Source organism: Arvicola amphibius, chromosome 7, assembly GCF_903992535.2.
Source record: "Arvicola amphibius chromosome 7, mArvAmp1.2, whole genome shotgun sequence".
NCBI classification, from domain to species: Eukaryota; Metazoa; Chordata; class Mammalia; order Rodentia; family Cricetidae; genus Arvicola; species Arvicola amphibius.
Window position 1 is genome coordinate 66,575,325 of NC_052053.1, and position 11,865 is coordinate 66,587,189.

General features: G+C 42.2%; 1 gene segment (V, D, J or C); it reads left to right on the top strand.

Moving 5' to 3' along the window:
* The first annotated feature begins 6,021 nt into the window (after positions 1–6,021).
* Positions 6,022–6,624, top strand: LOC119819852. The segment is given in 2 exon segments: positions 6,022–6,129; positions 6,230–6,624. Coding segments are annotated over 2 exon segments (441 nt in total).
* Positions 6,625–11,865: the final 5,241 nt, after the last annotated feature.

The following is an 11,865-nucleotide window of genomic DNA, read 5'->3' on the forward strand; positions in this document are numbered from 1 at the left end:
GGCAGTATCCGGGGAGAATAACCCCTGCAGGAAGAGCAGGAAGTGTGCTGGTGGCAGGGGGAGTTGTGGAGAGTCGGTGGTCCCTCTCCGGGCAGCTGCTGCGGTTCGGGCACTCACTCCTCACTCACCCCAAAGAATGATGGATCCTTCTGCAGACTGTGAGGTCCCCTTGCAGGCCAAGCAGCTCTCAGACAAAGGCCTACCTTGCTCCGGGCAGTCAAATGAAGGAGGGGACCTCCCACCGGCCTGGGTGCACTCAATTCCAGGTCCCCAGAGCCCAAACAGGCTGAGCTGTAGGATTTTGTGGCCCCAAAGACGGGAGGATGAGGCAGGGGGAGGGGGGGAGGATTCTGGGTGCAAGCTGGGAAGGGACAGGAAGAGAGAGGCAGTATCCGGGGAGAATAACCCCTGCAGGAAGAGCAGGAAGTGTGCTGGTGGCAGGGAGAGTTGTGGAGAGTCGGTGGTCCCTCTCCGGGCAGCTGCCGCGGTTCGGGCACTCACTCCTCACTCACCCCAAAGAACGATGGATCCTCCTGCAGACTTTCAGGTCCCCTTGCAGGCCAAGCAGCTCTCAGACAAAGGCCTACCTTGCTCCGGGCAGTCAAATGAAGGAGGGGACCTCCCACCGGCCTGGGTGCACTCAATTCTGGGTCCCCAGAGCCCAAACAGGCTGAGCTGTAGGATTTTGTGGCCCCAAAGACGGGAGGATGAGGAAGGGGGAGGGGGGGAGGATTCTGGGTGCAAGCTGGGAAGGGACAGGGAGAGAGAGGCGGTATCCGGGGAGAATAACCCCTGCAGGAAGAGCAGGAAGTGTGCTGGTGGCAGGGGGAGTTGTGGAGAGTCGGTGGTCCCTCTCCGGGCAGCTGCCACGGTTCGGGCACTCACTCCTCACTCACCCCAAAGAATGATGGATCCTTCTGCAGACTGTGAGGTCCCCTTGCAGGCCAAGCAGCTCTCAGACAAAGGCCTACCTTGCTCCGGGCAGTCAAATGAAGGAGGGGACCTCCCACCGGCCTGGGTGCACTCAATTCCAGGTCCCCAGAGCCCAAACAGGCTGAGCTGTAGGATTTTGTGGCCCCAAAGACGGGAGGATGAGGCAGGGGGAGGGGGGGAGGATTCTGGGTGCAAGCTGGGAAGGGACAGGAAGAGAGAGGCAGTATCCGAGGAGAATAACCCCTGCAGGAAGAGCAGGAAGTGTGCTGGTGGCAGGGAGAGTTGTGGAGAGTCGGTGGTCCCTCTCCGGGCAGCTGCCGCGGTTCGGGCACTCACTCCTCACTTACCCCAAAGAATGATGGATCCTTCTGCAGACTGTGAGGTCCCCTTGCAGCTGTTTTTTTTTTTTTTTATGTCCCCTTTTCAGTTCTGATTGTGTTAATTTGGATGTTCTATCTCTGCATTTTGTTTAGTTTGGATAAGGGTTTGTCGATCATGTTGATTTTTTCAAAGAACCAGCTCTTTCTCTCATTGATCCTTTGTATGGTTTTCTGTGTTTCTATTTTGTTGCTTTCAGCCCTCAACATGATTATTTCCTGTCTTCTTCTTTTGTTCAATAAGTCTGCTTCTTTTTTTTCTAGAGCTTTTGCTGTTAGGTCATTTTGCTGTTAGGTCATTTTGCTGTTAGGTCATTGATGTGAGCTTTCCCCGTTTTCCTTATGTGGCACTTAGTGCTATAAACTTTCCTCTTAGCACTGCTTTCATAGTGTCTCATAGATTTGGGTATGTTGTGCCTTCATTTTCATTGAATTCAAGGAAGATTCGAATTTCTTTCTTTATTTCTTCCTTGACCCAGGAGTGGTTCAGTAGTTGACTGTTCAGTTTCCATGAGTTTGTAGGCTTTCTGGGATTAAGATTGTTGTTGAATTCTAACTTTATTCCATGGTGATCCGATAAGACACAGTGAATTACTTCAATTTTTTTGTATCTGTGGGTGTTTGTTTTGTTACCAAGAATGTGATCAGTTTTAGAGACGGTACCATGAGGTGTTGAGAAGTAGGTATATTCTTTCCAGTTTGGGTGGAATGTTCTATAGATGTCTGTTAAGTCCGTTTGATTTATTACATGTTGGTTCTCTTATTTCTCTGTTAAGTTTCTGTCTGTTTGACCTGTCCATTGTCGAGAGAGGAGTGTTGAAATCTCCTACTATTAGTGTGTGGGGTTTAATGTGCTTTTTCAAGTTTCAGTAATGTTTCTTTTACATATGTGGATGCTCTTGAATTAGAGGCATAGATATTCAGGACTGAGCCTTCATCTTGATGAATTGTTCCTGTTAGGAGTATAAAATGTCCTTCTACATCTCTTCTGATTGATTTTAGTTTGAAAACAATTTTTTAGGTATTAGAATAACCACACCTGCTTGTTTTTTAGGTCCATTTGATTGGAAAAAGTTTTCCCAGCCCTTTACTATGAGGTAATGTCTGTCTTTGTGGTTGAGGTGTGTTTCTTGTAAACAGCAGAATGCTGAATCTTATTTACATATTCATTCTCTTAGCCTGTGTCTTTTTATAGGTGAATTGAGACCATTGGTATTAAGTGATATTAATGACCAGTGGTTGTTAGCTCCAGTTATCTTTCAGTTGTAGTGTTTGTGTGTTTTCCTTCTTTGGGCTATGCTGGTGGGGCTTTATCAGATGCCTACGTTACTGTGGGTGTCGTTAGCTTCCTTGGGTTATGGCTTTCCCTCTAGTACTTTCCATAAGGTTGGGTTTGTGGATAAATATTGTTTAAATCTGTTTGTGTCATTAAATATTTTGTTTTCTCCATCAATGGTGAATAAAACCTTTGCTGGATACAGTAGTTGGGGATTGCATCCATGGTTTCTTAGTGTCTGCAGCGCATCTATCCAGGACCTTCTGGCTTTCATGGTTTCCATTCCATGCTTTCACCATTCCACTCAGGTGTAGTTCTGATAGGTTTTCCTTTATGTGTTACTTGACCTTTTTATTTTGCAGGTCTTAGTATTTTTCTTTGTTCTGTATGTTTTGTGTTTTGATTATTATATGGTGAGGGGATGACTTTTTTTAATCCACTCTATTTGGTGTTTTGTAAGCTTCTTGTACCTTCATAGGTATATCCTTCTTTTGGTTAGGAAAGGTTTCTTTTATAATTTTGTTGAATATATTTTCTGCGCCTTTGAGCTGAAATTCTCCTTCTACCCCTATTATTCTCATGTTTGGTCTTTTCATAGTATCCCAGGTTTCCTGAATGTTTTGTGATAAGAATTTGTAGGATTTACTGTTTTCTTTGACCAATGAATCTATTTGCTCAAGAGAATCTTCAGTGCCTGAGATTCTTTCATCTATCTCTTGTATTCTGTTGGTTACACTTGTCTCTGTAGTTCTTGTTCATTTACCCAGATTTTCCATTTCCAGAGTTCTCTCACTTTGTGTTTTCTTTTTTACCTCTATTTCAATCTTCAAATTTTGAACTGTTTCCTTCACCTGTTTGATTGCTTTTTCTTGGTTTTCTTTGGTTTCTTTGAGGCATTTATTAATTTCTTCAAGCTTTTTGTTTGTCTTCTCCTCCATTTCTTTAAGGGAGTTTTTCACTTCCTCTTTAAAGGTCTCCATTATTTTCATTAAGTAATGTTTAAAGTCGTTTTCTTCTATATTTTCTGGGTTTGGATGATCAAGTCTTCCTGTTGTGTGTCCACTGGGTTCTAATGGTACCATGTTGCTTTTTAGGATGTTGGAGGATTTCTCGCATTATCGCTTTCACATCTCTTCCTTCAACTCTTATGTCTCTTATGTCCACCAAGAATTAGTCTCCACGAAGCTTGAAGGGAAAGACGCATTGGGGCTGGAATAGATTACTGTCTAGCAGACAAGGTCCCTGCTGGCTGCTCTTATGTCCACCAAGTATTAGTCTCCATGGAGCTTTCAGGGAACCATGCTTTGGGGGCAGGGTATATGGCTGTCTGGTGGACCAGCTCCCTGCTGGTGCTATGAATGCTGAAAGTTCCTGGGAAGGGGGACCCTGGCCTTTCTCCCACTTGGAGAAAGTATCCCAGGGCCACTGTTGTCTCTTATGTCCACCAAGTATTGGTTTCCATGGATCTCATTGGGAAGAATGCATTGGGGGAGGGGTAGATGGCTGTACAACAGACCAGTCCCTGCTGGTGCTAGGAATGTTTTGTGTGTGTTTATTCATTACAGAGTTCCTCCATGTTTCTATTTATCTCTTTGTTTGTCTCTGTCTCTCTATCTCAGTCTGTGTGTGTGTGTGTGTGTGTGTGTGTATGTGTGTGTGTGGTTGTGTTTATTGACATATGAAACATTTCTCTAGCAAGCTACACACCTTGTTTTGAGACAAATTCTATCATTTGTCCTGGATCTCAATGACTGGATAGTCTCATTGTCTAGTGAGTCCCACTGATTGTTCTGTCTCCACATTTCATATATGGTATACCTGGTTGACTGCCACACTCATTTCATTCTTTATTTTTATTTATGTATTCTGAGTTCTGTGGTTAGAACACACTGAAGGGTTATTGTGTGAAGCAAACTTGATTTTCACAGCCCCAGTATAGTTGCATTTTAAATTTAGGACGTGCTTTTCATTGAACAAAATGGAGATCATCACACAGGGCAAAAATGATACTATGTAGTGACCAGCATCAGTTCCTGAAGAAGCCAAAGAAGATTGTAAACCCTAGAAGATGCAGGCAGCTCAGAACCACATGTGAATCTAGAGGACCCTGTGCCACCTGTTTATTTCCATGAGCACTACACTACCCACACAGAAGCATAAACCCCTAATTTAAAACAGCATTTTTTAAAAAAAGTTCTCATCCAACGCTGTGATTTATACCAATATTCTAATTCTTGTGTAGTTTATATGAAACCTTGATTCAAATGGTAATAGTTTGAAATTATAATTCTCATATTGAATAATAAATATAATATTTGAAACTTCACTATTCCCTGTTAAAAGTTATAACCTGGTTTCTGTCAACCATGAGAATATTTTTTTTCCACGAAAGACTCATTTCTCACTGATCTCTAAGTTCTGAGTCAGGAGGTTAAAAGAAAGCTCAGGGAACCCATAGTGGACAGATGATGTCCTCAAGAACACACATTGTACTTCCCTGCATCCTCTGATTGGGTCACTTCACCTTGACGAGTGCGTGTGGGCAGAAAAGATTGCATACAACTAACATTTCTAACAACAACAGAAGTGAATATTAAAACCAAAAGAATTAGTTGCCTAAAACCAATGATAAGAGTGCCATTTACCCAAGGAAATAATAAGACCAAGAGTTATGGGAATGGAGGAGAAGGGATGCCTATGCTGTGGAAATGGGAATGTGGTTCTACTGAGACATTATGAAAACTGAGGAGTTCAGAGAATTACACAAAAAGGTGTGACCCATAAATCCCACTTCTGGATGAGCAGACAGAAGAAGCAGAGTTGGTTTAGGAAATGAGGAAAGAAAGGAGTAAAGAAGAAACATGAGAGTAGGAGAAGACAGAATGGTCAAAGGAGAGAGAGAAAGAGGAGAGAAGGAAGTGGGATAAATCAATGTAATATCAGTACATTATAAATGAGCATGGTGATTTGTTTTTAAGTAGAATTAATGACAAAGTTGGAAAAAGAAAATTTTCAAATAGCATAGGAGGAAAGTGTGATCCTTCCCATATTCCATCTCAAGAAGAAGACATGTCCAGCAGAAACAAAGGGACAGACAGAGATAATATCTAGAAACACAGCAGTGTGGAGCTTTTGAATTTCACATTGATCCTAAAGACACATACAGTGTGGAAAACAACATTTTCTATACATATGGTGAAAAGGGAAGTAAGTACAGTGTAGTGAATGCCTAAGAAGGAAAATGTGTACACAGCTATGTTAATGTTTCAATTTCTATAATTGTCATCAGTGTGTATGATGTCTTATAGCTGTTCTGAGTACTGCCTTTTGCCCAGGTCCAAGTACAGAGCCTGCTATAGCAGGAAGATATGCAAATAAGACTTCTTTGTGCCCATAAAAGCTAGGTTTGCCCTGACCCAGATGATCTGGCAGAGGACCAGCCCTAGATTTCCAAATCCTCTCAGTCAGGGTTCAGCACTGAACATAGACCACTCACCATGGACTTAGGGCTCATATTTGTTTTCTCTGTCTTTATTTTAAAAGGTAATTCATAAAGATGAGAAACTGTGTGTTGTGTGGACATGAGGAAGAGGAAAAATGTCTTTTGTGTCAGTTTTCTAAGCAGAACTCTTTGTGTTTACAGGTGTCCAGTGTGAGGTGCAATTGCTGGAGTCTGGAGGAGGCTTAGTGAAGCCCGGAAAGTTCCTAAAACTCTCCTGTGCAGCCTCTGGATTCACCTTCAGTGATTATTACATGAATTGGGTCCGTCAGGCTCCAGGGAAGGGGCTGGAGTGGGTCGCATACATTAGTAGTGATGGGAATAGCTTCATCAACTATGCTGACGCTGTGAAGGGCCGGTTCACAATCTCCAGCGACAATGCCAAGAACACTCTATACCTGGAAATGAACAGTCTGAGACCTGAAGACACAGCCATGTATTACTGTGCAAGAGGCACAGTGAGTGAATGCTACTGTGAGCTCAGACAAAACACCCCGGTGGGGAACTCGAGACCAGCAGGGGGCGCCAAGAGCATTTAGAGATATGGGTCACAGAAGACTGCTCAGAGAAGAGTGGAAGGCTGGACTTCTCTGTGTCTGCACTGCCTCTCCATATCACACTCTGGGATTTTCTCTACAGATACAGTGTAGCAATACTTGAACGTCCAAATGTTTATTCCAATTTCTTTTTCCTGTTGAGTTGTGTGTATTTATTACAGTGTTTCTCCTTGTTTCCCTTTAATGCTTTTTGTCTACCTGTCTCTCTCAGTGTCTCACACTCTCTCCCTCTCCCTCTTTCTCCCTCTCTCTCTCTCTCTCTCTCTCTCTCTCTCTCTCTCTCTCTCTCTCTTTCTCTCTTCCTCTCTCTCCCAGTGAATGTGAGAGTGTTTCTGACTGTGGGTGTGTAGGATGGGCATGGTACTGTATCTGGAAGTGGGAATCTTTTTCTCTTTGTGTGTCTCTGTGTGTGTTGGTATGTGTGGCTGTATCTGGAAAAGGGATTTTGTGTGGCTGGTGTTGCAGAGAGTTGAAAATGACTGATGAAACATTCAAGAATAAGGATCCACCTCTCAAATAGAAGATAAGTGTAAATAATGTGTGACTTTGCCATCACCTCATTCCCTTTGCAAATGACTTTTTCTTGGTTACTTTCTTCTAGACAGTCACAGAAATAGAAACCCAGAAATCAAGGGAGTACAGAAAACAGGTGCAAACTGTCTCTGCAATAGACAATGCCAAAATATATGTGAATAATAATTTGACCTATACCAAGTTCCCAAATGTAGTATCAGAAATGTGTCTTTATTTCTCTGATATTCCTTCCCCGATTTTTGTAACCAAAATGAGAATATCAGACAAACCCAAGATGAAACATACTATACATGTCTGGAAAATATTCTTCTAACTTACTGAACGTCATGAATAAGGAGAACACATCACCTGTAGTGTGTTCCCCATCAGTATTTGCAAGGATGACTGTCTCACCTATGTCAAGTTCCAGCTCCCCCACTGCCACTCACAGTAAATATATTGTGTACAACAAATTGAGGGACAATAAATATGGGATTCCAATAAAGGAAGTGTTGGATGTTCTTTGGGATCTGACAAAGCAGGTTGGTTACAGCTCTGGTAATTTATATTACTAAGGCATGGGACAAAACCCTTCAGTACTGTGGCCTCTGTGGTTATCCTCACCACAAGGAAAGCATTTCCCACTGTTCAAATATATACAGCTTTCATGTCTTGTCGTCACATAGGTTTCTTGTCCTTTTATTACTTCAGATCACATAACCCTCAACCTGGCTGGATGCTACTTCTTTTCATGAGGTGTTATGAACTGCTGGCTTTCTCATCCATCAGCAATGCAATAATCATAAAACCTGGGTTCTTACATGCTGCAACCTGAGGATAGAGATAGAGAAATATAAAAATACAAAGAGAAAAAAAAGACTGACTTAAATAGAGATGTTTAAGGACAAGTTCCCAGGTATGGTGGCCCTAATTAAAAAGATAAATAGTCTGAGCCTAATAAGATCAGATCCATGTCAGTCACTTGTGTTTTTTTCCAAATGAACACATGAGATCACACATACTAAATGTTAGTAATCACAAGTTATCTTCTAGATGAGGGATAAGAATAAGATGACTTTACAAATACCAAAAGAATAAATTCTAAGTTTTCATAAGTATGATTTCTGATAACTATGAGCCCCAATTCCATTCTAAATCCAATTTATGAATTTTCAGAGACATTCAAATACAATGAGTAAGTGATACCCTGTTCTATTATCATTGATTGAATATGGACTCATCCTAAACATTTCCATTTTTTGCCTGGCAGATCTGCAGAGTGTGACTCAAAATATTTCTTGTTCATCAGGGATTGGAAACCTAGCCAGAATCAGAAAAAAATATTCCTATTTCTACTTCTACTAAGAAGCAGAAAACAAATATCAGTCATATGAAGGGGAAATAAAAATCTCCTGTGCTACTTTTAGAATCTCAGGAACCTCTCCCAATTCAAAGAAGCCTCAGGCTCAAGATGAAAGTCAAGGCCTAGCTGACAAGCCTAGAGCTTCCAGCAGAGCATGACTGTCCTGGAGTTGCTCCTCTCCCTCATGACCTTTCCTTCCCATAAGTGTTTCAGGGTTTAAGGAGAGAGACCCAGGTACACCATGTATGGAATGTATTACTGATGGTGATGTTGCTTGTCCCCAGGTGTACTCTCCCAAGTCCAGGTGAAGGAGCCAGGACATGACCAGCCATCACAGACCAGACCCAGACCCTGTCTCTCACCCGCACTGTCTCTGTGCTCTCATTAACCAACTTTCATATGCATATACCCAACTTTACATATACATACCAGCCTCCAGAATAGCATCTGGATTTAATAGGAATAATATGGTATAATGAAAACACTGATTATATTTCAGTTCTCAAATCCTAGATCACCATCAGCAGGACATCTTCAAGAGTCAAGTTTCCTTAAATCTTAATAGTCTGCAAACTGGAGACACAGCTGTATATTACTCTACCAGAGACAAAGTGATGGAACTCCAGTGTGAACCTATACAAACCTTCCTACTGTGATCTCAGGGCCAGCAGGTGGTACAAAGTTCCAATTGAGACTACTCAGGACTAAAATGAGACATTTCAGTGTGCTGAATCACAGCAGGTGCACAAGCCCATGAAGAGTTGGATTCTCTGTTCCTTGGCTTGCTCTGTGCATCAAAGTCATGTTTCTCATTGCACTCTTCTAGAATTTATTCTGTAGGAATATATAATGCATCTGAATATTTATGAAGTCCTGTTTTCCACTGTAATATTTATTTTTCTATGTAATTTGCAATCTCATCTAAACAAAAAAGATAACATCACATAGGGCAGACCTGGCTGGGATGTGGGTACCTGGATGAATCTTGAAGAGACTTAAGGATCATTGGAAGTTGGTGGGTGGCCTTTGATTCACAACAGAGCTTTATTTATTTCACCAGTTAGAGAAGAATTTAGGATTTTGTCAAGAGCCAACAGATCATGCTGGAATACCCTGGTAGGACCTATAAACAATTAACCTTGATTTCCTCCACTCGCTACATCATCCTCACATAAAACATGAACATCAATTTCATCATTGACCATTGCTATGCTCTGGTAATCAGACCATAGAAACAATGTGGCTAGAGACAGCAACTGAGCTTCAGGAGCCTACAGGAGGTTCCTGGCTAACACACTGCTTAAGGTGTCACTGAGCCTCAAGTCCCTTTCTAAAAATGCTATCAAATCACAATGTAGTTTCTATGTCTTAGTGTCTGTTCTGGTCATGTCAGATTCCTGGTGTGTAATCAATTTGGTTTTGGCTAAAATAAAATGCCCTACCCCTACTGAGGTATTTAAACACATTTTAAATCTAACCAGATTTTAATTTTATAATGTAAATGCATTTCTAGATCCATTGATTCCTCCACAGAGTACTTACACTGAATCACTTGCAAATAAGTTCTGTGGTCTCTGCAGTGATATCTGAGTTACAGATCCTTGGATCTGAATAGCAGATGTCCCAGCTTGTAGCACCTGTATAATAGAGGGAAAGAGTTGTGTGTTATGGACCATCCTCCATCACATTCTTGGAACCTTCTGATTGATCTCACTGGAGAAGACCAAATGGGTATTCAAAGCAAAGAGATAACTTTTGTCAACTCAAATGTTATGATACTAAGGGTCTTGGAGTTCTACAGCATAGCACTCCTCCTCATTCTCGTGGTCTTACTTGTTCTCCACTCTCTAGACTGAGGTATTCTATTGACATGGAGAAGTTGATTTTGTTGCCCAATAGAGCAAAACACATTCACTGGAATTTGAAAAGTTATGTGTCTCAGAATTAAGTGTTCTGAGACTTCAAAAGAAGCTTATCCAAAAAGGCTGAGATCAGCACTAAGTATATGTTTAAGCATAAATATTTAGAACATATTTACCAATATGTCCAGTTTGCAAAACAACTATAGTAGGTTCTTCTCTAAGAACTATGACCTCCAGATTTAGTGCTATGGAGTTCCATCTGGATGGGTGAGTGGATGCTATCCTGCAGTGACCTGCCCTGGAAGAGAGCACAGCCCCCTTCCCCAGCTCCTGGTGCAGAGGTGTCTTTGTTACATACAGTGTCCTGCTCCTGCACCAAGGCCATCCACCCAGAGGGGTGAGAGACAGACCTCCAGGCAGATCTGAGGATTCCAGGAAGGGAGTGAGGGCACCCTCAGCTTGTGCTGCAAGGTTCACTGTGTGATACTCCACCCTGCCCTGCCTCTACCTTTGCCTGTTTGTCCCTGCGGCATCCCTGGGATACCAAGAATCCCTGATTCAGTGCTGTGGAGTTCCATCTGGATGGGTGAGTGTGTGCTATCCTGGGGCAACCTGCCCTGGAAGAGAGCACAGCTCCCCCTCCCCCAGCTCCTAGTCCAGGAGTGTCTTTGTTACACATGCCCCTTCCTCTCCCAAACCATTCCTAGTGTATTCAAGGTCCTTGGCTCAGGACCAGTGTCCTGCTCCTGCACCAACTCCCTCCAAACAGAGGGGTGAGAGGCTGCGCTACAGGCAGGTCTAAGGATTCCCACAAGGGACTGTGGGCACCCTCAGATTGTGCTGCAAGGTTCGCTGTGTGATACTCTACCCTGCCTTGTCCCCAGAAAGAAATTAAAGTCTTTCTTGAATTTAATGAAAAAAAAGACACAACATACTCCAACCTATGGGACACAATGAAAGCACTGCTAAGAGGAAACTTCATAGCAATAAGTGCCCACTTAAAGAAAATGGAGAAAGCACTTATTGGAGACTTAACAGCACACCAGAAAGCTCTAGAAAAAAAAGAAGCAGACTCACCTAGGAGGAGTAGAAGACTGGAAATAATCAAACTGAGGGCTGAAATCAACAAAATAGAAACACAGAAAACAATTCAAAGAATCAATGAAACATGAAGCTGGTTCTTGGAGAAAATCAACAAGATTGACAAGCCCCTAGCCAAACTAATCAAACAGCAGAGAGAGAACAAGCAAATTAATAAGATCAGAAATGAAAAGGGGGCCATAACCACAGACACAGAGGAAATTCAGAGAATCATTAGATCTTACTACAAAAGCCTGTATGCCCAAAATTCGAAAATGTAAAAGAAATGAAATTTTTTAGATAAGTACCATTTACCAAAGTTAAACCAGGACCAGGTAAACAAAGCAAATAGTCCTGTTAGTGGCAAAGAATTAGAAATTGTCATCAAAAACCTCTCTACCAAAA